Source organism: Panthera onca, chromosome E2, assembly GCF_046562875.1.
Source record: "Panthera onca isolate mPanOnc1 chromosome E2, mPanOnc1 haplotype 2, whole genome shotgun sequence".
NCBI classification, from domain to species: Eukaryota; Metazoa; Chordata; class Mammalia; order Carnivora; family Felidae; genus Panthera; species Panthera onca.
The window spans coordinates 52,033,889-52,058,110 of NC_138353.1; the positions used below are offsets into that span (position 1 = coordinate 52,033,889).

The following is a 24,222-nucleotide window of genomic DNA, read 5'->3' on the forward strand; positions in this document are numbered from 1 at the left end:
ATAACAATTAAAATAGAATGAAAAGAGCGGAGGGCTGGCTGAACAACTGTGAATGGCTGCAGCTGTGTTGAGGGCCAAGTTGCTGCGTGCGCACTCACACACACACACACACACACACACACACACACACACGTACACAGCTTCGGAGGCAAATTCTGTCCTATTCTTTGAACATACTAGCTTTTGTCTACATAGAATCCAGCCTAATTATTTTTGGTAATTTAAAAATCCTCTGTTAAAAAAAAAATAAGGGAGCAGTATATATAGAAATACAAGACAGAGGTCCCTTCAAACAACAAATGTTGATGTCCAGAGAGCAAAATGGTCACATTTTGCTGTATTGGAAGGAGGATAATTCTATTAAGACATTATTGTGTGGCTTTGTCAATTCTTCAAGTTGAAAATAGAGTCGGCAGCATTTGAAGGGTTGTTTTACTGCCTCTTGAGCAGAGAGGTGAACACAGTCATTTTTCAGGAAGCCCGCCCTGGCTCAGAGGGGTCCCAAGGCTTTCCCCCCTTCCTGCTTTCCAGAGGACTGTCAATACAAGCTAATCAGACCTGAAAAATGGGTTTGCTGCCCAGGAGATCAGCAGGGCAGGAAATCGGGGATCTGCTCATGGATGGGGGCTGCTTGCAAAGCGTGGGCCTCCTATTTCCTAGCTGTGCTTCTCCAACTTGAGAAGCTCCTTCAACTTGGTTCCACCTAATTTCCCATCATGGTGGGTTTTTTTGGTGTGTTTGTTTGTTTGTTTTTGTTTGTTTGTGGGTTTTTTTTTTTTTTTTTTTTTTTGCCTTGTTTCTAGATTAAGGACTAGGAATGAATGCCTTTCCCACCTCTTAGGAGTTTAACTGACCTGGTGCTCCCCACATGAAAGACTTCCGTGTTGTCCTTAAAAACCAAAGCAGGGAATTCATTCTAAACTGTAGAAGTGCCACATGCAAATATTGATGAGGGATATAGAGAACCCAAAGGTAATGCTAAATTTTGCCTTTGGAGCAAGGCTCAAAGGAAGCTTGGCACTTAGTTTGGAATTCTGAACCCAGGATCGAACTTTAATTCTCTAATCCTGTATTTAGTCCCTGCTATGCGTTGGGCACTGCAGTAGGCGTGAATACGCTTACTGTCTGCCTTCCAAGAATTCACAGTTCATTGGGGGAGCCAGGTGAGCAAATGGCCTGCACTCTGGCATGGTAAGGACAGAGGCACACAGGACACAGCGCACAGTCCCCAGCATACAGATAAAATGCGAAGATGGCATGACTTGCTTTGTTACCGATGTTGGCAGGGAGGTGCGTGGGGCCATTGAATACTAGGAATATCACCGCTTGGGTCCTGGTGAGTGGGCACCTCATTTCCGTGCAAACAAGTATTTCAATCTGCTCTGCATGGCTTCTTTCAGTCTGTCCCCCATTGCCACCCAAGAAATCATTGTGACAACAAGCAGTGAAAGAGCTAGTTAGGTAGAGCCTCCTGGAAGAAATGGCACTCAGGCTGGGTTAGGCTAAACACAGATGCCAAGACTGGTTTCCTGCAAAGGTGATGGAAAAAGAGTGGAGAGTAAGAGAAGGATGGTGTTTTCGTCCCATACCATGCAGATGTGGTCTGGATCTTTGATACTATTTCTGCACAGAGTAGGTAGAATCTCTAAGACATGGCCCATACATTGGGTCACTGAGCTGTCAACAGTCTTCTTCTGTAATACCTTATTACTACGTTGGATTAAAGTTCAGAAATAATAGAACTTCCCTGCATAAATGCATTTTAATTCAGTATGCTCGCTTAACTGTAATGGAAAGAAAAAAAAATAAATGTGAAACAAAATAGCATGTTTCTTAACTTGAGAAGGACTACAAGGAGGATAAGTAATCAGATGTGCGTGTCCATGCTTCGGTCACTTCCATTGGGATACTCACAAATGCGGACCATTAACAGGTGTGGCACTGCAGACTGAAATACTCCTGGCATGGAATCAAGCGTCACCTCCCCCCAAAACCCATGAAATCTGAAAGTGCATTCATTCTTCGTATACGTGGCTGTAGGACTACTGTCTTGGAAACGCAGTGGATGTCAAAACTGTGCATATATATAAAAAACACAGCCAGGCTGTAGGCTCAGATAATTATACACGGGCTTTTCATCTGCATGAATGTCCAGCGGGACGATCTTCATGGAGCAAGACTCCGTCTGCATTGCAGGACGTCTACCATCCCCGGCCCCTGCCGGCAGCCATTATCACAATCAGAAAAAGGCCCCCATAAATTTTCAAATTTCCCGCTAAGTTCCAGTGCTTTTGATGATTAAGCTCGCAAGTCTGGGCACTTCCTGTGGTTTGGGGACTTGGAAACAGGCAGCCAACAATTAGTTTCAGGGTCTTGTTGTTGCATCCGTGATAACATTTCTGGCCGTCAGCCTTGTTGATGACTTTAGAGCGGCGATGTCATTTAACACTAGAAATTGGATGTCACTGACTGAGTCCTGGAGAAGGGCTATTTCATTTCCATGAAAATATGAATTTCACCTGTCCCTGGGTTGCTTTTACCTTCCTTGTAGCTCACCCTGAACTGCTCATATCCAGGAACAACCAGATTATTCCATGATTTTCATTTTACCTTTTGCTTTTGTTTCCATAGCCAGCACCCAGAGTACTCTCCTTATATTTCCTTATTACTTGGTGCAAATGCTCAGAGTTAATTTAATGAAGGAAACTATGAGGAGTCTTTAACAAGGATGAGATCAACCTCCAGAAAATTCCTTTTGTTATGATCCTTTTTTTCTTTTAGGGCAGTCACTACTTTGTTGTTACTCAAAAGAAAGAAAGAAAGAAAGAAAAAGAAAGAAAGAAAGAGAGAAAGAAAAGAAACAAACAGCTGGTGTTTAATGACTCCATCAGACCCAATTATAAAACATCAACTACTTACTTTGATTTGTGTATTTCTATGCCATGGGTATACTTAAAAACAGTAGAGTCTGCCAGAACTCATTCTGGCTTTGTTTACATTTATCTTTTAAACGTATAAGGCTATTGATGGCACCTCACCAAGGTTATAACCCCTTTATAATCATTAATTTTTAATCTGGAAAAGAGTCTTGGGGGCAGCAAGACTCATCTATATTTACTTGGAGGATCAAATGAAAATATACAGGACTCAAGCGTTGGCTAAAATAACCCAGGAAAGCCCCGTCAAAGGTTAGGAATGTGATATCTTTCTGCTTCCAAAAGCTGTAGCCCTTTATTTAAGATGCTTTTCCATTTAATTTAATTATCCTTGAACTTCCTGTTGAAGGTTTTGAAAAATACACGTTGGAAGCAGGGGGAGTTGAGTGTGTTAAGATTGCCCTATTTTTGAGTTTGGGCCCTTAATGTAGTCTGTCTTCGGATGCTGCCGTTTTATCGTGTCCAGTCACTATTGTCCATTTCTAAGGGAGACTTTGTTTCTATATTTGCCCAGTTGGGTTTTCAGTTGCCTCTGTGGTGGTGTCCTCAGACTTCTAATAAAAATAAAATGCTATTATTATCAGGAGTCAGAGATGGACTGCTTCATGTCATACTTCCTATCTTTTTTTGTTTTGTGTCGCTTAGATTCACAGATATTAACGATTCCTCGGGCAAACTGGACTTCAGCCGCCTTTCTCCATCTAAAAATGACTACTGGGCCATGCTGGCTTACAACCGGTCTAAGCTGTGCAACATTCTCTTCTCCAGCGAGCTCCACCGCCGCCTGTCCCCGCGTGGGGTGACGTCGAATGCCGTGCACCCTGGAAACATGTTGTATTCGTCCATCCATCGTAACTGGTGGGTGTACACGCTGCTGTTTACGTTGGCCAGGCCTTTCACCAAGTCCATGGTAAGTGAATGGCTTCTGTCGCCGCCACAGACACCTTCATTTCGCTCTTAATGGACACACGCGTGTTCTTCAGCTTCTCTCCTCCGGTAGTGCCGAGTCTGGTCTTGACAGCCACGTCCTCGGCCCGTTAAAGCCATCAGTGAGGGCTCTCGAACACATTTCAGTTGACTTAGATTATAGCTGTTTCTCTAAAGGCGTCTTGGAGGGCTGGATAGAAAATGTGGTTTTTCCAGTATTGCGTTAAGGATGGCTTGAAGTCTTGGTGGAGATGCTTTGCTTTCTTTTGATGTGTTTTTTTTTTTTTTAATTGCTGTTATTCAGAAGGCATACTACTTGAAAACCGTGTTTTGTGTCAGTAGGTGAAAAACATGGGTTGGTGACTGTTGAATTATCAGCCGAAGTGATTCCTTTGTTTCAGCTGGGAATCTATAATTGATGTTCTAAATTCTTCTTTTAATGGATGTGAACCTCACCTGGAAAACTTTTTGTTGGTCCCAAGTGCCTTTTATTCTTTACTTCCCCAAAGGTGAGTCCTTTTGGATGAATCACACTTCTGTGGTTAGATTCGGAAGCGTTCACAAAAGTAAATAGGAAGTTTTTACATTTTCGATGGTCGTATAACTGCCATATCTAGAAACTTCTTCCATGAAAACGTTTCAACAGGAAGTCTTTTAAATGAGCAATGCACATTTTGCACAGTATATTTGGTATGGTATTTTTTTTCTAAACCATGGGCCTTTAAAAACGCTTGAAATTAGTGCATGCAGATACTATTCCAGTTAACTGACTTAACCTCTAATCCTCAGAAAGGTCCGAACACATTTTGGCTTCTGAGAGTATCACAAGGTGAATTCATTATCCTGGGAAAATGAGCATGTGGCCTCTGAATAGTCTGCCTTCTTCTCCAGCAGCCATTCCCACTTAACCGTGGGTCAGATACCCAACCACTCTGAGCCTGATTCCTCACGCTTAAAACGGCAATACAGGTTGTTGTGGGGATTGACCCTGATGGGTATGACATTTATAACATTGGGTATGGAATTTCTGTGGTGACTTTCATCTGACTGTGCACTGTGGTAGCCACCTGCCGTATGTGGCTCTGGAGCCCTTGGAAAGTGGCTAAATACAACCGAGAGGCTGAATTTTTCATTGGACTTTACCTTAATTGATTTAGATTTACGTCGCTGCAAGATTGGAAAGCACGGTTAAATAATGTGCCTCGCATGGTGTCTGTGTATAGTAGGTATGTAGTATGATGGTTGTTATTGTTTACATTACCTCCGGAGAGGATTATTTTCCGAAGCGTCATTGTTTGTGTTGCATATAAAGATTACAGAACTAAAGGAGTCTGTAGACCGGAGTCTGCTGGTGGTAGTTGGGTGGACCTCTGTCTCTGTCCCTAGAGGCCCAAGGAGAAGGCAATTGGCAAAGTGGGAAGGGTGTCCAGATGAAGAGAGTCTGGCCTCCGACACGTACATCTGGTCTCCCAGGAGCCACAGTAGAATGAACTTTCCATGTTCTGGGCCCCCAGTAACTGAAAAACAGCATCTTTTCTATGCCATGATGCACTTTTTTGGATAAGCATATAGATGATAAAGACTATGAAATATGTATGTAGGTTTAGATTTTTAGGACATTCTTTTTTCTAATCGTGTTTTGATATATTTAGGTGTCCGGTGGTATTCTTGGCCATCAGAGTTCCCTGGCTAGGTTTATAAAGACGTGGAATGGGAATGAATTTGTCAAAGTCACAGACAGTTGCTTCTTCACAACATAGACATTTAGGACTGTGTGTATGTGGACTGTGTGTGTGTGTGGACTGTGTGTATGCGGGAGAGATATCAGCATGATGGGGCTATGTCACTGGCAGGACAGACCAGGCTCACTGGAAAGGTCACCTTGTGTTTTATCCTCCCGTACGTGGCTTGACGCTACTTCCATCATGAGAAGACATTTGTTTTGTGGATGCGGAGTGTCCTTCTCCCTTTTTCAACACACATTTATTTTTGGACATAAGCCACATAGTCGCATCCCCATTGTCACCCCCTGTGAAAGCTGGATTCCTCAATGCCCACGAAGAAGCTTAGCTTAAATGCAACGTCCTCATCGCCAGGGGGCCGTTTGTGCTGCACTGATGTGTCTGCGTGTCACTCCAACAGTGTCTCCTTTTGACATGAGTGTTGCTGGGGTACCCATCGCATTGCCCAAGGTCACGGAATGGAGGAGCACAGCCCACCCTTGTGCTCGGAAGCCCTGCCTTTGCTTCTCCACCGTAGCTGGCTCCCTTAAGTATTAAACAGCAGTATTCTAATATCAACGTCCCTTTTTTATTTGCTGTGACTTGCTGTGACTACGGTGATTTTAGTTACAGTAATTAGGTCACCCTTCATGGAGTCAGGCTATTTTAAGTGCCTCTTTAAGGAATATTGTTGCAGATCAGTAATTTTACAATTGGATGTTCTTGTGCAACTTTATTAAATGTAATCTGTCTTTTAAATGTTGCCCTTTTACAGTTATACATTTCTAATTGTTGCTGTAAATGCATTATCACTTTGAAATTAATTAATTTTTCCATTTTGGCTGCCTGCAGTATAATAATCACTAATGAGAAACTCATAGGGATTAATCTCAGCACAGCGACCCCTACTGGTAAGGCTGTGTCTTTGGCACCGCGTCCCCTTGAGGTCTGGAGGGTAGGACAAATGTTTGAGGAGTCTGTGGGGGAAGCGTTTGTTTCCTTTCCCTCCAACTTGTGTAAAAATAAAAATAACTCATACCAATGGGAATAGGATTTTTTTTAAGTAATCTTTACACCCATTGTGGGGCTTGAACTCACAACCCCCAAATCAAGAGTCACATGCTCTTCCTATTGAACAAGCCAGGCTTCCGGGGAATAGGATTGTTTTAAAATATTGTTTAAAAAATATGCAGGACTCTAGTTCCTCTTGAAACATCTTAAAGCTTGGTGGGAGCTTTTTGATAATAAAGTCACATCCACCATGGCTATGTTATACATTATTTTCTTGTCTCCCTAGCTTTCTTTTATGCAATTAACATACTCTAAAATTGTATTTTGCATATGTGTGCATGAATATATACTGTAAGGATATATAAAGTGCTCATACCTTGGTATTTCTCCAAGGAACTTAATTCACAAAACCAGGCCTATTGGATTATTGGGTGATAGAAGAGATTTCCAATTTTGGCTATTGGCAGTCGTTGCCACTTGGTGACTTTAGACTCCTGCTGTGCTCCCTAGCTTTCTTTTATGCAATTAACATACTCTAAAATTGTATTTTGCATATGTGTGCATGAATATATACTGTAAGGATATATAAAGTGCTCATACCTTGGTATTTCTCCAAGAAACTTAATTCACAAAACCAGGCCTATTGGATTATTGGGTGATAGAAGAGATTTCCAATTTTGGCTATTGGCAGTCGTTGCCACTTGGTGACTTTAGACTCCTGCTGTGCCCCGAGGTAGGATGTGACTTTACACCTTAGTCCAGACCCTGTGATGCTTTAATTCCTCACAACGGTTCCACACAATGCTAGAATGATTATCCTCCCTGGTAGTCAAGGAACACAGAGAACTCACCCACGTTGCCTTGAGACCCTTCACCGGCTCCTCCCAAGTACATTTGCCTTGTCTGATGCACCACAGCGTCCCCACTGTGTAGATCTCCTCGTGCCGTTATTGTTTCCTTTTTAAAATGCTTGAGAGTAAGTACCTTCATGAACTTAACCCTCGGCCCTTTTTTTTTTTTTTTTTTTGCTTTTTCTTTTTTTGCCCCACGTAAACTTTCAATTCTGGTAAACAACGCATTAGCTCGAGTTCCTAGGTCCAAGCCAGCCCTTTGCGGATCGGTATGTAAATTTGAAGCTGAGCTCTGTCACGTGCCTCTGAGGGTGTTTTGTGTGACCAAATATTTATGTTGGCAGGTAACGGTAGAAAGAATATCATGTGTTAGGGTAGCAGGAGCTTAGCAGATGTTTTAGGGAGCTGCGTTTTCAAATCATTTTACATTAAAAAATGGCTCGAGTTTGTCAAACTTCTGGAATGATTGAGTTACGTTTCCTGTGGCCGTGTAGAGGCAGTCATTGGGCTGAGTTTTAACAGATGTGCGGCCACCCCGCTAATGGATGGATCTGCACCACCGGTCCTGTTGCAAAGTTATAAATTATAACTAGAAAAAGCACAAGATGCCATTCTTCTAACCTTCGCGAAAGCCAAGCTGGGTAATTCTGCCCTTGAACGACCCGCCGCAGGGTGATTTATAGTTGTATAATTTAAAACATAATGAAGGAGATAATAGATGTTGATTTGTTCTTTAAATTAGTGTTTTAGAAAAATACTTCTCCTCCCCCCTCCCCCCACTTTTAAATACCTGCAGCTGACTACACTCCAGATATTATCAAGGACAAAGCCCCGTCGGAATCTTTACCCGTGCATTGGAGGAGAAGGCAAGGGCCTTTTCCTGGGCTGGGAGGAGGAGATAGAGTTTTCAAAGTAGAAATTTCCGAATATTCCTCACTAATGTAAATGCTGGGGGACTCCCGAGTGAGGGTTGAGTTCTCTGGCTGCTTTGCCTTTGCCAGTCCAGATATGTTAGAAAACTAGACTCCTACGACCCCGCCGTGGCTGGGCCGCACTTGACCTTTCCTGCAGAACCCCACAGGAGGACCTGTTGGCAGTGCTCTTCCTGCTGAGGTCACATAGCCGCTATCTCACACGTTGTGCTTGCTTTCCAGGATTATCATTGGCATTGGTTTCATTAGTCACCTCTGATTCCGTCCAGAGCTGGAAAGTTAACAGTGTTTGCTCAAGGTACAGCCCAAGGGATATGGTAGAGCGAAAAAGAGCAAAGCATTTAGAACCATCAGGACTGTATTCAAAACTCAACGTTTCCACCTCTTGTGATTATATAACTTTGAAATGATGCATCCTTTGTGAGGTTCATATTCTACATCAGTGTTCATGTTTTGGGCTGTGAGTTAATACTGCCCAATTAAAAATCTTTGGAATAATATTGGTTTGTTTTTCTCATGTATCCCGAAATCCAGGGGCTGTTAGGGGTGTGTTTGGCTGCTTTTAGGCAGCTTCTTTGTGCTTGTGTTAGCTTTTCCCTCATGCTTATAAGATGGCTCCAGTAGCAGCAACCACTGCATCCTACGTGATGAGGTCTGAAGGCACAATGGGAGGGATGGGACTCCTCCTTGCATACCTCCCTTCTTTATCAAGGAAGAGAGCATTCCATCTCCGAGCATTCCACCTCAGAACTGTCTTCGGGAGCGCTTTGCTTCAGCTCCCACTGGCCAGGGTTCAGAGTCGTTTGTCCATAGCCGTGGTGCAAGGGAGGCTGGGAAAGTGCATTTCTGGCATTTTGTGTCTCTAGGGTTGGAGGGGAGATTGGTGGCAGAGAAAATGGATGGCACGATGGCTTTTGAGCAGGCTCTGGTGAATGAGTGTGCCTATAGTTTTTCTCCTCTGTCAGGTGGGAATCCTGTCTTTCTTAGGGGGTCACTGTGAATGCACGTGAGAATTGAATGAAAGGAGCATGGCCTTGTCCGGTCCCCTTCTGTGCGACGAGCTTTACCTCAATCTCATTGGAGCTCATTCTCCTTCCTTCTCGAGGACGCTAAAGCATACTTCCTTTAGTCTAAAACCCTCCCTTTCCTCCAGGTCTAGTTACTTTCTACTCGTCCTTCAAAGCTCAATCCAAACATCACAGCCCAAGGAAGCATTAGATCAGAATGTGGTCAAGACTCCCTTTCTGTGCCCTCCTAAGGGCTGGTTCTCAGAATACTGTCTGACACGCAGTAGTCCTCCGTAAACATGTGCCGAATGAACAAATGAAGGACGCCCAGAAATTCTCCTACAGATCACTGGAAACAAACACAATTTAGAAAAATAATCTGTGCTGTTCTGTGTTTAATGCCTTTCTCTCCCTCTCTTGAAAGTGCTGTTTTTGCATTCACACCACTGTATCCCTGGTCCATAAAGTAAATGCTCAGTAAATATTTGTAAATGAATAAATGAAAGACGATTAGGTGCTTAATGAATGACAGACATTAAGGCATTCCTTATCATTACTCTATCTGTGGAGGGCAGAGCACCGCAGTTCACCATGTGCAGATAGAGAAGCGGATGAGGCTAGGCGGGCCGGCCTGCATCCCACAGCTAGTACGCAGGAGAGCTGGGACCAGAACCCAGGCGCCCCACTCTCCCGGCCAAGTGCCGGATAAGGGGTCTGCCAGAGGGGTGTGTGTGGAGGGAAACCCTAAGGAGAGAACCGGAAGGCGTGGGGAAGACAGGCTGTAAAGCTGGGTGAGACCCTGGCTCTCCCTCCCACCTTACCTCTTGGGCACATTTTCTAAGCTGATTGAGATTTATGAACTGGAACGTTCGACCTACCTCAGGGGTTCTTGTTGAGAATTGAAGGAGCTTAGGAGTATGCTGCATCTAGAATGTGCTCGATGCTCAACAAACACTAAGTGGTATCACTGTTACAACTGACACGCATTGAGAGTTGATGAGCAGGATGACACAGCACACAGAACACGCTAGATGCTCAATAAATATTTATCATTGTTGTCATCATCATGTCTTCGGGCGAGTGACGGGTCACTTCCCTTCCCCTCGAGTCGATGCCTGTCCTCCCAGTGACGGCTCTGGGTCTGTTCCTGAAGGTCTCATACCCCCTCGAGCCCTGAGCACAGAAACACCACCCACCAGCCCGAGGAACACGCAGAATGGCCGCCGGGACTCGACGGGTTTCCGTGGTGCGTATCTCAAGCCCTCCCGGCTGCCTGTTTGAAGCCACCAACCGCACACTTAGCTTTGAGGGAAGATCAGACCTTTCTTGGTGAAGACAAAGACAAGGGAAGTACGCGTGGCTCTGTGAGGCCACAGCCTCTCTTCCTGGCATCTTCTCCGCCTGGCTTTTCAGCGTTTCAAGTCTGGTTAGGCCTTTGTTCCCGAATGAGGACTCCAGAGGGGGGGGAGAAGTGACGATCTGGCCTTAATATGTGTGACAAATTATTTAATGAACATTTAGCCAAGATTTGAAATTCCCCTAGCTTTATCTTCCTCGCCTCCCTTTCTTCTGCACCCCTGCCGGCATTTTGGTAACGCGTGGCCTCATCCCCGCTCCCTCGCTAGCCCTTTTATTGCTTTTAAGTCCGTGGTGCCGCCTTTGATCCTCCCCTCTCGGTTTCCTTTTCTCCAATTTCATGCTTTTTTCCAGCGGGTTTTGGCTGCAGTGCAACGTAGACGTCGGAGGCCAGCACGATGAGACAGACGCCAGGAGCTTGCGTGGCCTCGTGACAGCACTTCTGCCACGTGTCCTCTGTGGACGTTGATTTTTGTGTCACTCACCGGACGCACTGATCGTTCCTTGGGAGGGGGGCGGTTCATGTGCGTTTTTGGCAGCAGTAAAAAGAACTCAGATCCCGTGTTCTGAGTTGTAGAGAAACTGAAACCCACACCCGCCCCCGCCCCTTCTTGAGACACTAAGAAAATCAGTTCCGGTGGTCATGTCACATGCAAAGGTACTCGGGGCCAGGCTCCAGGCTCCGGGTCTTACGTCTTTATGTGCCTTGTCTCACTTAATGGCATCTTAGAGTTTGCTGTCATCAAACAATCGTGTGTCTCTGAGCACATCATTTGCCCTCTCTGCGCCTCAGTTGTGTCATCTGTAAAATGAGTCTGTTGACCAGATTAGTCAAATTAGTCCCGTGGCTTATGTGGTTTACGGATTTTAGAGAATGGGTATAATTTGAAAGGAAGTAAGAAAGGGATACTAATGTAGGTTCGTACCTTTTTATCCCGAAAACATGAAAAACAAACCCACCACCATTGACTTTCAGCACCGTTTTTTAAGGAATGGGTATTTTAACGCCAAAAAGTATAAACAGGACCCGACTTGTGGACCCAAAAGCAGACCTCGCAGTGGACGACGTTTGACTTCAGGAAAACTCCTGATGGTGTCACTGCTGTGTTGTTCTTGAAAGTCCTGGGCCTGCACTTGGGAATGACCGGCCCAGAAGACCCCACAGGTCCAGACTCGCGGGAAAGCTAACTGTGTCTCACTTCATTGTCATGAACCCGAGGTGAGACCGTCAGAAACGCGGACCTACCTAGACTCCCCAGAGCTGAGTAAAGCACAGTGCAGGGACGCGAGGTTTGAATCTGGGTATAAGCTGACCTAGTGTAGGTGATTTTTTCCCCCCACAAGCACCTGTTTTCAGCCTGTGCACTTTTATACATATGACACCCCATCTACTTCCGTCCCGGTTTCTGTGGGTTTGGAACCCCGGGCATGGCTTCACGGGGCTGCCTGCTCCCGGGTCGGCTCCCAGACCACACTTACTGGGTGAGCCAGATTGAAACCGTCTCAAGGCTCAGCTGGAGAGGGGTCCACTTCCAGGGTCCCGTGCTGGTTCGCAGGATTCAGCTCCCTGTGGCCCAGTAGACTGGGGGCTCTCTGGTTCCTCCCTGGCCATGCGCTGGATGCCTCTTTCTCCCTTCCTTGCTGCCCAGGCCTCCCCACCGTGGCGGCTTGTTTCATCAGAGTGCAGAAGCCGAGGAGGAAACAGTCTGTCAGCGTGATGAAGTCCCAGTCCTTCGCAACCTTACCGCAGAAGTGACACCTCACTACTTTGGCCCTTCTGTTTGTTAGAAGCAAGTCCCTGGGTGGGACCCGCATTCACAGAGACAGGATTTCACCGCGGCGTGGAGACCGGGAGGCAGGGAGCACTGTGAGGCTGTCACACTTTACAAGTCCAGTTTCGTTGGTTTTTTCCAGTGCCTTTTGGTGACAGATTTGCTTCCAGGCTTTGATATGTCCTGGCCTCGCGCCATGGCAGTCCTGACTGACACGCTTCTGTCTGCCTTGCTGTTCTGCTCGGGTCCTTTCTACGTTCTTGTGTTCTTCCCTCTTTCTGGGCTGCAAGAGGTACCAGATGCCCCCACTTTGTTTTTTATATATTTATGCATTTCTGCCTCACGGTGGGAGATAAGATTTAGTCTTTTAATAAGAGAGCTTATGGAAAAAATAAAGAAACGTGTGGATTATGTTTCCGAAAGTCAAGTATTTATTTTCTTGCTTCTTTAGTAGAGGGGGCCATGTTAATCGATGGCCCAAATTTTCTTCCTAAAGAAACGTGTGTTGCCGAGTTTTGATTCAAGTTTCAAAAATTGGCCAGAGAACTTGGACTTTTTTTTTTTTTTTAAAGCCATAAAGCTAGATAAAATTCAGCAAGCATTTCAAAGTCCACGTAGAATATTATTCTCATTGCAGTCTATGTATAGTCTCTAGGATTTGTTGTTTCAGTTTTGGGGTTTATTATTTTTTTTTTTCAGCAGCAATATAAGGGGAAGAAACACTTTCATTTTGCTGTTTTCAGAAAATATTGTAGAGATTGATTTTGAATGTGTTCATGTTATAAAACCTCTCCTTTAGAAAGTATAATAAGTAAAATATCTTACTTAGTAATATTCTAATATTCCCCTGTGAAATATCATGCTTTTTTTTCTTTTTTTTTTTTTACTGAGATGGGGCTTTTGTTTCGCCACATACTGCCTTCTACACTGCTTGAGACATTTCATCTCCAAGTTTCATAGGATGGGGTCTCTTTAATCATTTACATTTTGAAAAAAAAAAGAAAGTGAAATATTCTTTAAGAAGCCAAAGTAATCCACGGGAATGTATGGTGTTTGTTCAGCTGGATATGTTATTTATTTGAAGTACTGAGAGAAATCTCTTCTGACTGCTCAAAAAAGGGAAGAATAAACAGTAAGAGTGTCCAAGTAATCTGAGCTAGAAGGTCCCTCCTTTCACAGAAAAGTTATAAAAAGTATATTTGCCAGATCCAAAAAAAATACTGTATATCAACTACTGAGACCTGCACAATGTTTTCTTAGTATTCTCACTCTTCAGAAGAAAGAAAAAAAAAAAAAAAAACAACTGTAAAATCTGGGAACTTAAATTTTTTTTTTTTTTGATATTTTAATATTCCTCGGCAGGTGAATACAATAAGTCTGTTTTTCCTTCTTAGAGCGTAGCATCTCCTGTTGGCTTTTGGGTGTGTTATGTGTCACTTGTGTCTTTGTTGACTCTCTATACCTATAAATGACCACGTAATGAAATTTGTGGGCCTAACATCTCAGCATTAACTCTGAGTACATTTCCTATAAAGAAGGCATTAAGAAGATGTTTAAAAGAAAAAAAAAATTACAACGTATTTCAAAAGAATTAGATTCTGGAATGTATCCAGTCATGAAAATAATATAGATTTCTTCTGTCTTCGTGCACTCTGTTAAAACCATTAGGAATGAGCCGGCATGTTCCTTGTGGATGAAATGTAGGGGAACATACCAAATTCCTATATCCCAGACCCAGAAGGGGCCTGTTCTCTGTAGCGGTTTGCTTTCCTCTTAAGCTTGCGTGCCACATTTTCCAGTGTCATTTTGTCTCACTGCCAGACTCAAGGCTCTGTCGGAGTCATATTTGAACCCGGAGTGGAGGTCTTTCTCATCCAGAGCAAAAAAAAGCTTACCTTTGCCATGTGCACCACTGACACGCTGCCTTGTTAAGTCTCTAATGTTAAGATTTGAAATGTATTCTTTGTATTTGAGAGATTCGCTGTGAGTTTTCCCTGGATAAGTGTATGCTCTGTGAATCTAGAGGAAAAAAGCCTAATAACCACAAAACCACTGCTCTGATTTATCAGGACTCACCTGTTCTAAGCACCTCCCATGTGTCCATGCATTTATTTCCTGCCATTCGCTACTAGCCGTATAAGGTCTGTAGGACCTGAGAAGAGCGTGTTCATCTATTTTGTGGAAGAGAAACACATCGCAATGTAAGCACAAAGCCCACGCCTTTGACGTTGAAGATGCAGGGCTCTGAGCTTCAGCCCTTCCTTGTAGTGGGCAAATCACATGACCTCTCTGGACCTCAGGTTTTCTTTTTCTCTTTGGAATGGAGAAAATCGTTCCCACGTCTTTGGGTTGTTTGTGGATTAAGTCATCACTCAACCCTGGGGCATAGAGTAGACCCTCAAAAAATACTGGTTTTCTTGTCTCCTACCTGTTAATGTGAACTTTCTTGGGGTTTACTGATTTCTGAGGACACACAAGAAGCTACTGTCAGGGATGTTGTCTCTTATTTGACCCCAAAACACGTGAAGCTGGACCACACTGCATGTTAGGAATGCCCTTGAACTCTGAATCCCAAGGAGAGCCCCTGAGCACCTACCGTTCTCTCTTCTGCTTGGTAATGAGATTGTAGCGTATTGCTGGAGCTGCTCATCCACTTCTATGCCTTTTCAAGCCACATTAATGCTAATGGTGAGCGTATCAACTTCCTCTGGTTTTCAGTGGCTCTACGTTGTGTTCCTCTTGTTCTGTGCCTTTTCTTTCTTTGGGTCACTTTAAATCCGTCTTTGGAAGCAGATCAACTATGAATTACTAAAGTGATGTAGGTTGCAGTACAGGCATATCACATTAAATCTGTTAATAATACAAGGCCAAAAGCACTTCATCTTGGTGTGCCCTTTGGGGCATATTTCTGAATTGTCCACATTCAACAGAAGAGATGATGCAACACCCTTTGACCAAACAGAACTTAAAAAAAAATTTTTTTTAATGTTTATTTATTTTTGAGAGAGAGAGAGAGAGAGAGAGAGAGAGAGAGAGAGAGAGAGAACGTGAGCAGGGGAGTGGCAGAGGGAGAGGGAGACACAGAATCGGAAGCAGGCTCCAGGCTCTGAGCTGTCAGCACAGAGCCTGAAGTGGGGCTCGAGCTCATCAACCGTGAGACCATGACCCGAGCCGAAGTCGGACACTTAACCCACTGTGCCACCCAGGAGCCCCAACAAAATGTATCTTTTAATAGAACCATCCTGCGTTTGGAATTTGGGGGGAGCTTTCGCTTTTATTTCCACTTTTTTTTTCCTCATATGATTTATATGATGCTAGATATTGTTTTCTGTCAAGGAGTATACCAGCTGCCCAGATGGCAAGACTTCTAGTCACATATGTGTGTGTCTAGTCACATGTGTGTGTACACACATGTATATGCATGCAATCACAGTTCTTCAAGGACCTGATATACATTTACTTCTTCTTTCGTCTTTTTCTTTCTATTTCTTGATTATTCTCTTTCTCCTATGCCCATTATTATTTTTCAGTCAGCTGTTCTTATCTTAAATATCTTTGTGAAAAATGTACTTATCTCATATTCAGTTCATTCAGGATGGTTTCTAAAAACAACAAAAGCTAGCTATCAATCACAGTGTATGTGGACACTTGTAGACAGTAAGTACTCAACAAATGGGTTCATTATATCATGCAGATAGCCACGTACACTTAGAAAATCTGCTTGGGGGCAGGGGGAGATAAAACCAACTGTTTCAGCCTGCTCTTTTGATCCCTAGACTTTTTCTTTAACTCCGTATTTATGAATAAAACATTTTAATCAGAATTATATTAACAATGACCAGTTTTTTTCCCCATGAGAGTCTAATATAGGATAAATTCCATTAAGTCAATTAAATACCTTGATCAGCTTTTTAAACTTGATACAGATACTTAAGGTGTTGCTTTAAAATTTTTTTTTATTTTACTAAACTCCTTTTCACCAGGACCTTTCCCCACACCCCTAGATACATTGTACAGCGAAGATGTCATCATCTGCTTTTTGCACACGCCGAGTTTTACAGCTTTTGTCTCATGAGATTTTTGGGTCGGGTGTTCCCACCAAACCACACTTTTAGATCAGGCACATCTCAGTCTCACCACGTGCAGTTTTTTTCAGTGAGTCTTTGTGATGGTTAGTTCATCCAGAAGTCTATGTTATTGATTTAATAAACGACTGGTATTCATTTCGCAGCTAATACCTAAGAAATTCCTCTGCAAGTCTGTTCCGACATTCTAGGGTTTCTCAGTTATCCGGGATTGGTCTCTGAGGCTGTTGCTTTCTGTTTCTTTTATGGACTTCCAAACATCTGGATCATTTTTAAACGCTTGCCCTTACTGTGTGGTGTCCAGGCAGGTTGTAAAGGATGGGTCAACATGTCCTGTTGGTGCTCCAGAACATTGTCTTTCAAACCTATTTTTTGTTTTGTTTTGTTTTAATGTTTATTTTTGAGAGAGAGAGAGACAGAGACAGAGAGACATAGAGACAGAGAGAGGGTGAGTGGCAGAGAGGCAGTGAGAGAGGGAGACAGAGAATCTGAAGCAGGCTTCAGGTTCTGAGCTGTCAGCACAGAGCCCGATGCGGGTCTCAAACTCACAGACTGTGAGATCGTGAGCTGAGCCGAAATCGGATGCTTAACCAACTGCGCCACCCCAGAGCCCCTCAGACCTTTTTTGATTACCACGACAGATTTTTATGTCACAACCCAGTGCATGTATCCCCACGTTTATACGTGTGTGTGTATCTTTGTGTATTACATGCGTGTGTGTGCGCGTGCGTGTGTGTGTCTGAACCAAACATTTTATGGAACAGCTCTCTGTGGGTGGTGGTGTCGGCTGTTTTCTTCTTGATTGTATTTCATTTTTAAAAGTGCTGATTGTGACCCAGTTTTACCACCCACTATATCGCAATCTGTCCTTTGAAAATTGCCGCTCTAAAACTATTTGATCTTCTCCCATCTGACAAATGTTCATTGAGTGCCCTCCTGTGCTGCCGCAGGGGGGAGAAAATGCAAAAGTGAGCAAGTCAGAATCCTTGGCCTGTGGGTGCTTCCGTTAAACAGGGCAGCGATATATGAAGAATGTTGGTGTGAGGAGACACGGGGACCACTGGACACACAGTGCTCTTCTCCTTTGGGGGCAGATGTAAGAGTAGCCAGTAATGCAGAATGAAGACGACCCCTTTCTTTACCGAGACTTGAAGGATGTGTAGGAGGGGAAGCAGGTGGATAGAGAAAAGGGGAACGTTTCAAGTAGACTTTGCAGCAGTGGTAGGGCCAGCGCCACCTCTGGAGACAAAATTAAGGATGTGCTAAAAAAAAAAACCTCCGTGATCAAGATAAACAGTGTTTTAATGCAATATTAAGAAAAGTCAAAATCAGTGCGAGAAGCTCACGGTGAATAAAATTTCTAAGTTGAAAGCAAAACAGGGTCAGTGTTATAGTGAAGGATTTGTGCTGAGTCATGCAGGAGGTGAAGGCCAAAAAGCAAAACAAAACAAATCAAAGGCCCCCCGAGGACCTGGTTGAAGATGTGGGATCTTACGATCTTGCGTTAATATTAACGATGACGGCGATAAGACTGTGATGATGAGGGGGATGATACGAAAATACCCTAACACTTATGGAGTGGTTGCTGTCTTCCAGGGCTAGTATATATACCTGATCTATTTCTCACTGTGGGTCTTTGAGAATGGTGTTTCCTGTCGTTGTTGCGGAGGAAGCCGGGAAGGGTGAATACCCTGATCAGGGCCACATAACAAAAAGCAGGAGAGTGGAGATTCGAGCTCTTTCCCGTGGACTCAATTGCTCAAGCTCCAAATCCCTACCCCCGATGGCCTCTGCTGGCTCCAGGTTGTGTCTGGGCGTTCGAGAGGCCATTTTTATGGCAGTGAGAAAGTGAGTCGGGAAGAAGAGACTTTTGAGCCTAGAGACCAATAGATAGGTTGAAAGAATTGGCCTTTTGAAGGTTTTCTGAGCCTGTACAAAGGCAGTATCAGGGGCCAGGAGATAAAATTTTGCAGAAGCAAGAGAAACAACTTTCAATGTGTTAACCGAACGTGGGAGATACGTGGCCAGGAAATACATGGGTGAATATATACCTATGTGGGTGAATTTGTTGACACGCTCACAGGTACATGCATGCATTAGTAAACAAGTAAAGGAAGATATCTGACATTTAAGTTTTGTTTAGTGCTTAACAAAATATTATCCTGTCTCCTTTTTTAAAACAGTGGCGTTACATTTTTGCCTCCGGGATATTGGGTACCGGTGATAGGATAGTATCGTGAACATAATTTAAGTATTTTTCCTTCAGGTAGGTGTGTTGTTTATCTCTATAAATAACTATGAGCACCGTGAGTCTGTGGTGTCTCGGAAACATCTTGATCTATGTTTTTGGTGATGACACTTCACGAATGATGTAAGACAGGTTCCAAGAAAGGAATATTAAGAGTAGCCACACATGTCACTTCCATAACATGTATAAAAATTATCATGCCTCTTCATTATTTAAGTAGCTGTGGCCTTTCAGTGAACACCAGCATTAATAAACCATGTTAACGTGATTTAAAATATGTAATGAAATTTGCAATGCCATCTGATGACGGAGCTCTCAAATTAGCCCACTCAGCATTGACCGACCATCTTTATAAAGGGCCGCCTGCGCTGTGAACAGAGACGATGTGCATCCTCTTGTGGGCTGGCAGCATTTCTACAAGCATTTTCTTAAGCGATGCCACCAGCAGGATGGTTTATTCAGTGTCAAAATGCCATGCCACACGTGCCCATCCTCCGGTTTTATTCTGCCGCGCACGTAGGGGAGTTGGCGTATGTTCAGACTGACTGGTAACGGTCTCTGGTAGTGTGTGTGTGTGTGTGTGTGCGCGCGCGCGCACGCACGCCTTCTTTTTATTCATTTTGTTACCACTGTCCTCGTTAAGGGCCTTTCCTTGGCCTTTTTTGGTTGTCTGATGACAGCTCTTCCACTGCAGAATTATCTGGGGTACACCAGGCTCTCCTGCAAATATGCCATTTTGCCGCTTGGAATAAAATGGCAGAAAGTTTTCTCTTTGAGTCCAGATGTGGTTCTTTCAAAGTAGTGACTAATTACAGGTCTTAGCGTCCAGAGCTGTACCGTGCAGATGTCACCTCATGTCCTGCACACTTGTCCTGAGCAGGCGAAGGTGAATTCGATCGAAGTTAGTGGATGGAAATAGAAAAACTCTTTCTTCTTTTCTTTTCTCTTTCTGTCTTTCTTGCTTGCTTGCTTCCTTCTGCTTCTGCTTCTTTTTAATTCACAATTGCTTTTCCCCCCAATGCTAAGCTTTTTTTTGGGAATTCTTAATAGCCCTTCCTATAAGACTCTCTGGTTTGACAGCATTCATGAAGCTCACGGAAGGTACGTATAAGAGGAACGTGAACTTAGCACCTTCCACTTTCTTGACTCTCCAGGCTGGAGGTCGCAGGAAAGGGCCCCTTTTCTAGAAGAGGAAACTAAGGAGGCACCCCCACCCCCGCCCCTGTGAGAGGAAGGTAGCACAGCTCGCTCTGGTTGAAATTGGTCTGCAGACTATTTCAGTATTTATTTTCTACCCTTCCCCCTTTCCTGTCAGCTGATTGTTTTGTTTCATTTATATAGCATTGTTTGAGCTAAACGTTTATTTAGTTTATCTCACATATACAACATGTGTCTACTTAAATTATGTGCAGCATTTGAAAAATAAACAGAATATAAGTCACATAGTTTTTTGGCATTAAGACAAGAAAGAATCTGACCTTGAAAAGTGTACGTGTGTTTACATTTATATATGTGCACGTGCAAGAATACATGTCTAAACTCATCTGAGTACTGGAGGCTGCTGATAGGTGGCGCTATAATTCACTTGTATGTGGCTTGGGGGACAAGCGAGGGAACAATTAGTACATCCTTCTTGGGCCTGGGAGGGAAGAAAACAAACCCTTTATTTCCCACAGTTTTCATTCCCTGTGTCACCTCGGTATTTAATTGATTTCACTTACACGACTACTTGAAGTTTTCCCAGGCTAGTTGCTACTATTAATTATAACCTAGAGGGATAATATTAGTTAACTAATGGAGGCCGGCAGATGACTTTGGAAGAACTGATCCGCGAGCACCTGGCTTGGTAGGATGAAGTAAGTCGTTCTTTGGTAGTCTCAGGTGGCCACAGTCCTGCCACAACCTTGGCGATATGTAGGCCACGCCCGTTAGTTTAGAGATCAAGAAACTAGACCCTGAAATGTCAAGAGACTGTTTCGAGTTCAGGCCGAGAGAGCGTTTTCACTGTGCTATGAGATGCTCACCTATTTCCCGTTTTAACGGACGTGGCATTTCCAGTATTTTCAATGATTGCATATTTCTTGCGTAACTGGGTATTTCAAAGTGGCCTAGGAGTTACGTGTTGTGTTATAAATACAGTTTGTTGGTCATCTGAGTGAAAAGGGTATGATGACCCCAGATTTCATCTTTCGTCACGAGAAGCAACTTTTTTTTCTTCCTCTTCTTCGTTTTCTCTTCTCTTTCACCATGAGGTCACGTGGTATATCTACCCTTCCACTTACGTGTGCTTTTCTTCCTATTTTCTTTAAAATCTGTGCTTGTGAGTGTCTCTGGTGCATGGTTTAACTGTAAAATACCCAGTATCTGTTTGCTTTTTATGGGACAAAATTTACTTTTGCATTTCTGTATGCCATTATTATTTGCTGCTGCTGTTTGCCCGTGGATGTTCTTGGAAATCATCTTCTAGTTTAAATACAGTTAAGTATTTACAAATAATGTCAGTGACTTGTTTGCATTCTCAATCAACCTAAAGGTCTCCTTTTTTTTAAGTTTATTATTATTTTATTTTAATAGTCTCCATATCCAACATGGGGCTCAAACTCATAACCCTGAGATCAACAGTCCCATGGTCTTCCATTTGAGCCAGCCAGAATCCCCCCGAAAAGGCCTTCTTGATGTAACAAATGAAAAATTGCAAGATTAAACTTAAGAGTCCCAAGATACGGTACGTGGCAGAGTAGTGAATGCCTCTTTCCCAGACCGAATGGTCCATGGTAGGGCTTATCTAAACCCATCTCAGAACATCGCAGAATCATCTTTGATTAGCTTACCCTTATTTTGCCTTTCTTGTTAATTATTTGACCCATAATTTAGCTGCATGGAAACTTGGGTGTGGCTTGATGCCTATAGATCCTTACTGTTCAGTTCTAGAAACGTTTTCATTTTGAAAGTCTTTACCTCTCAGTTTCAGTAACGTCTGACTATTTAGGACAAAAATCCACCTCTCCTATACCTCTAATTATGGTTGGTACTGAAGCTGCATGGGGGTCTGTGCTGGGGGTGCAGGTGGTGAGGCCTGGAGTTTCATAGGTAGACTTGCATCATACAAGACACTGGCCTGCACGCTATACATATATTTGTATGGACATTTACAGTCGGGGATATTCAGGAAAGCGAAATTTTTAAAAAGTTATTTTGAGAGATAGAGAAATACCTAATTGCTGCACTTTATGTAAATCTGAAGTAATTTCCTCCTAGAAAAGTACTAAGTACACACTTTCGTTCTCTCTCCTCTGTCTCTGAATTAGTCAAGTGTGGTTGCTGCCATAACTTGCTCAGCTGGAAACCGCTGGCTCCGAGGACTCTGGGCTCACGCGATGAGTTAAACACAGGGACCCCCGAGTATGGAACCGACGCAGAATATTCATAAAGCCAGGCCGCACGGTTTCCTAGGAAGGTAACCCTGCTGTGTTTCTCTAGTGTCCATGAAACCCAGTCCACACAGCAGCTCTGTCGGTGGGTGACGGGGGTTTTGCTGATGGTTTTACAATCAGGGATAGTTTATTATTATTATTTTTAGGATATTTTAGTGCATGCTTTTATGCGTGGTATTAAACTATGGCATCTTCAGTGGGAACTGAACCGAGTGCCATCATTTCCCCGGATGTCACTCTGACCCCGTAACTTTGGCCTTTCGGCAGTCCCTTTGCGCATTCATTGTGGCATTTTGTATGAATTCATTCTTTTTACCTGGTGGACGGGGATGGGGTGAGGGGATGGGGTATGCTTGTAGCGAATGGAACCGAGATTACAGATCATACAGGTGCCGTGTCAGTTATTAACCTGGGAAAGTGAAAGCTGCCTATAAATTCTCAAGGTAGCCTTCGAAGTCTTCGGTCTTTTAGAAGCTGGCTTGGGATGGAGGCAGTGAGTCACGATTATCATTTTCATGCTTTTCCGTAGGTTCTGGGTAAGCAGTTTGTAAACGTGCATCTAAATGCACCCTGTGAGCTTCTAAGAAGTCTCATTCTTCACATTCTTGAAGTGTGGGTGATGGTATTACATAGAGTCCATCTTGGAATACGGTGATTCCCAGAAAGTCCACAAGGTTTTTCATTGCAGTCGTATTGAAATCTGCACCCATATTTTAGGACAGTCCCGTCTGTAGTGTTCTCATTGAGCATCCTTTGGATTATTTTCAGGGTTACACGGGAGGGTAGAGAGAAGAAGCGTTTTGCTGAGTGCTAGGCAAGGGGTCAGGTATGTTTTATATGTCATTCCAATTACCTTACTTCCCACAGGAACCTAGCGAATTGTACATTATTATGCCCATTTTAGAGATGAGGAAATCGAGGCCTTGCCTGCATCGCGCAGCTCGCAAGGGACAGAGCTGAGCATGACAGAGCTGACGTGCGTGCCCTCCCCCACTGCATCTCGCTGCTTCCCTGGGATGCACTCCAGGGCCCCCCAGGGCTGAGTGTTGTTCCTGGGATGGGCGCCATGGATGGAGCGTGGTACTGTTGCCCAAGGAGCCGATCTGCCCCTCCATTGTTGGGGAATGTGTGGTCAGGAACAGGACAGCGGCATGCGGCGAGGGTGGTTCCGGTCCTGCCCTCTGAGATGGGTGACCTGAGGCCTGGAGAGAATGAAGCGATGGAGAGTTTGAGTAAGCTGCAATTTCTGACATTCCTGGGGGCCCAGGGGGCTGCTTGCACTTTCTTGGTTTCTTAGTTGTTTTCTACTTAAGAACCCCCTTTGCCCCGTACTCCTTCTATGCCCTTTCCTCCCCTTCTCAGATACTAGTGCTTCACGTGCACAGATTTCTCCAGCGCTCACAGGAACAGACCAGAGATCGAGCAGAGTAGCTGTTCTGTAGCTGCCTGCTCCTTCTCTACAACATGGGCCTGAATAACTCAGATCTGCGCTTTGCAAGAGAAGCAACTGACACAGCTTATGGTGGACACGTCCAGTGACCCGCTACGTGTTTGCTTTTGAGGAACTAGAGAGTAGATTTGAGCCCCTTTAGAGTATGGAATGCAGGCCATTCTGGACCCATTCAGGTGGCCTAGCAAGAGTTGGTGGGACCTGTGAGGTGGAACGGTCCTTGAGCGATGCGATATTCAGTATTAAATGCGTGCTTGATTTGAGTTTTTAGTCTATTCTATTAGGAAGTACCCCTTGCATCTCCCTGTAAGCTTGGAAAGTGTTTTCCTTGGAGAGGACTGCCAATCCCACTTATCAGTAAGGATATGGATATTGCTAACCGCATTTGTCAAATTCTAGGCACAGATAGAACCCATGCCATGGCTCAAATTTCACACCTGAGTAGCGGGCATGCAGCACAGTGCTGGTGGTGATCAAACCATCCGGTCATTA

General features: G+C 43.9%; 1 protein-coding gene across 1 annotated transcript in view; it reads left to right on the plus strand.

Annotated features, from left to right (window-relative positions):
* Nucleotides 1-24,222, plus strand: part of WWOX (WW domain containing oxidoreductase) — a 977,838-nt gene that overhangs the window by 295,653 nt on the left and 657,963 nt on the right. Inside the window, exon 8 of the mRNA XM_060651901.3 lies at nt 3,582-3,846. Within this exon, the coding sequence (XP_060507884.1) occupies nt 3,582-3,846 (265 nt within the window). The remainder of the gene's footprint in view (nt 1-3,581; nt 3,847-24,222) is intronic.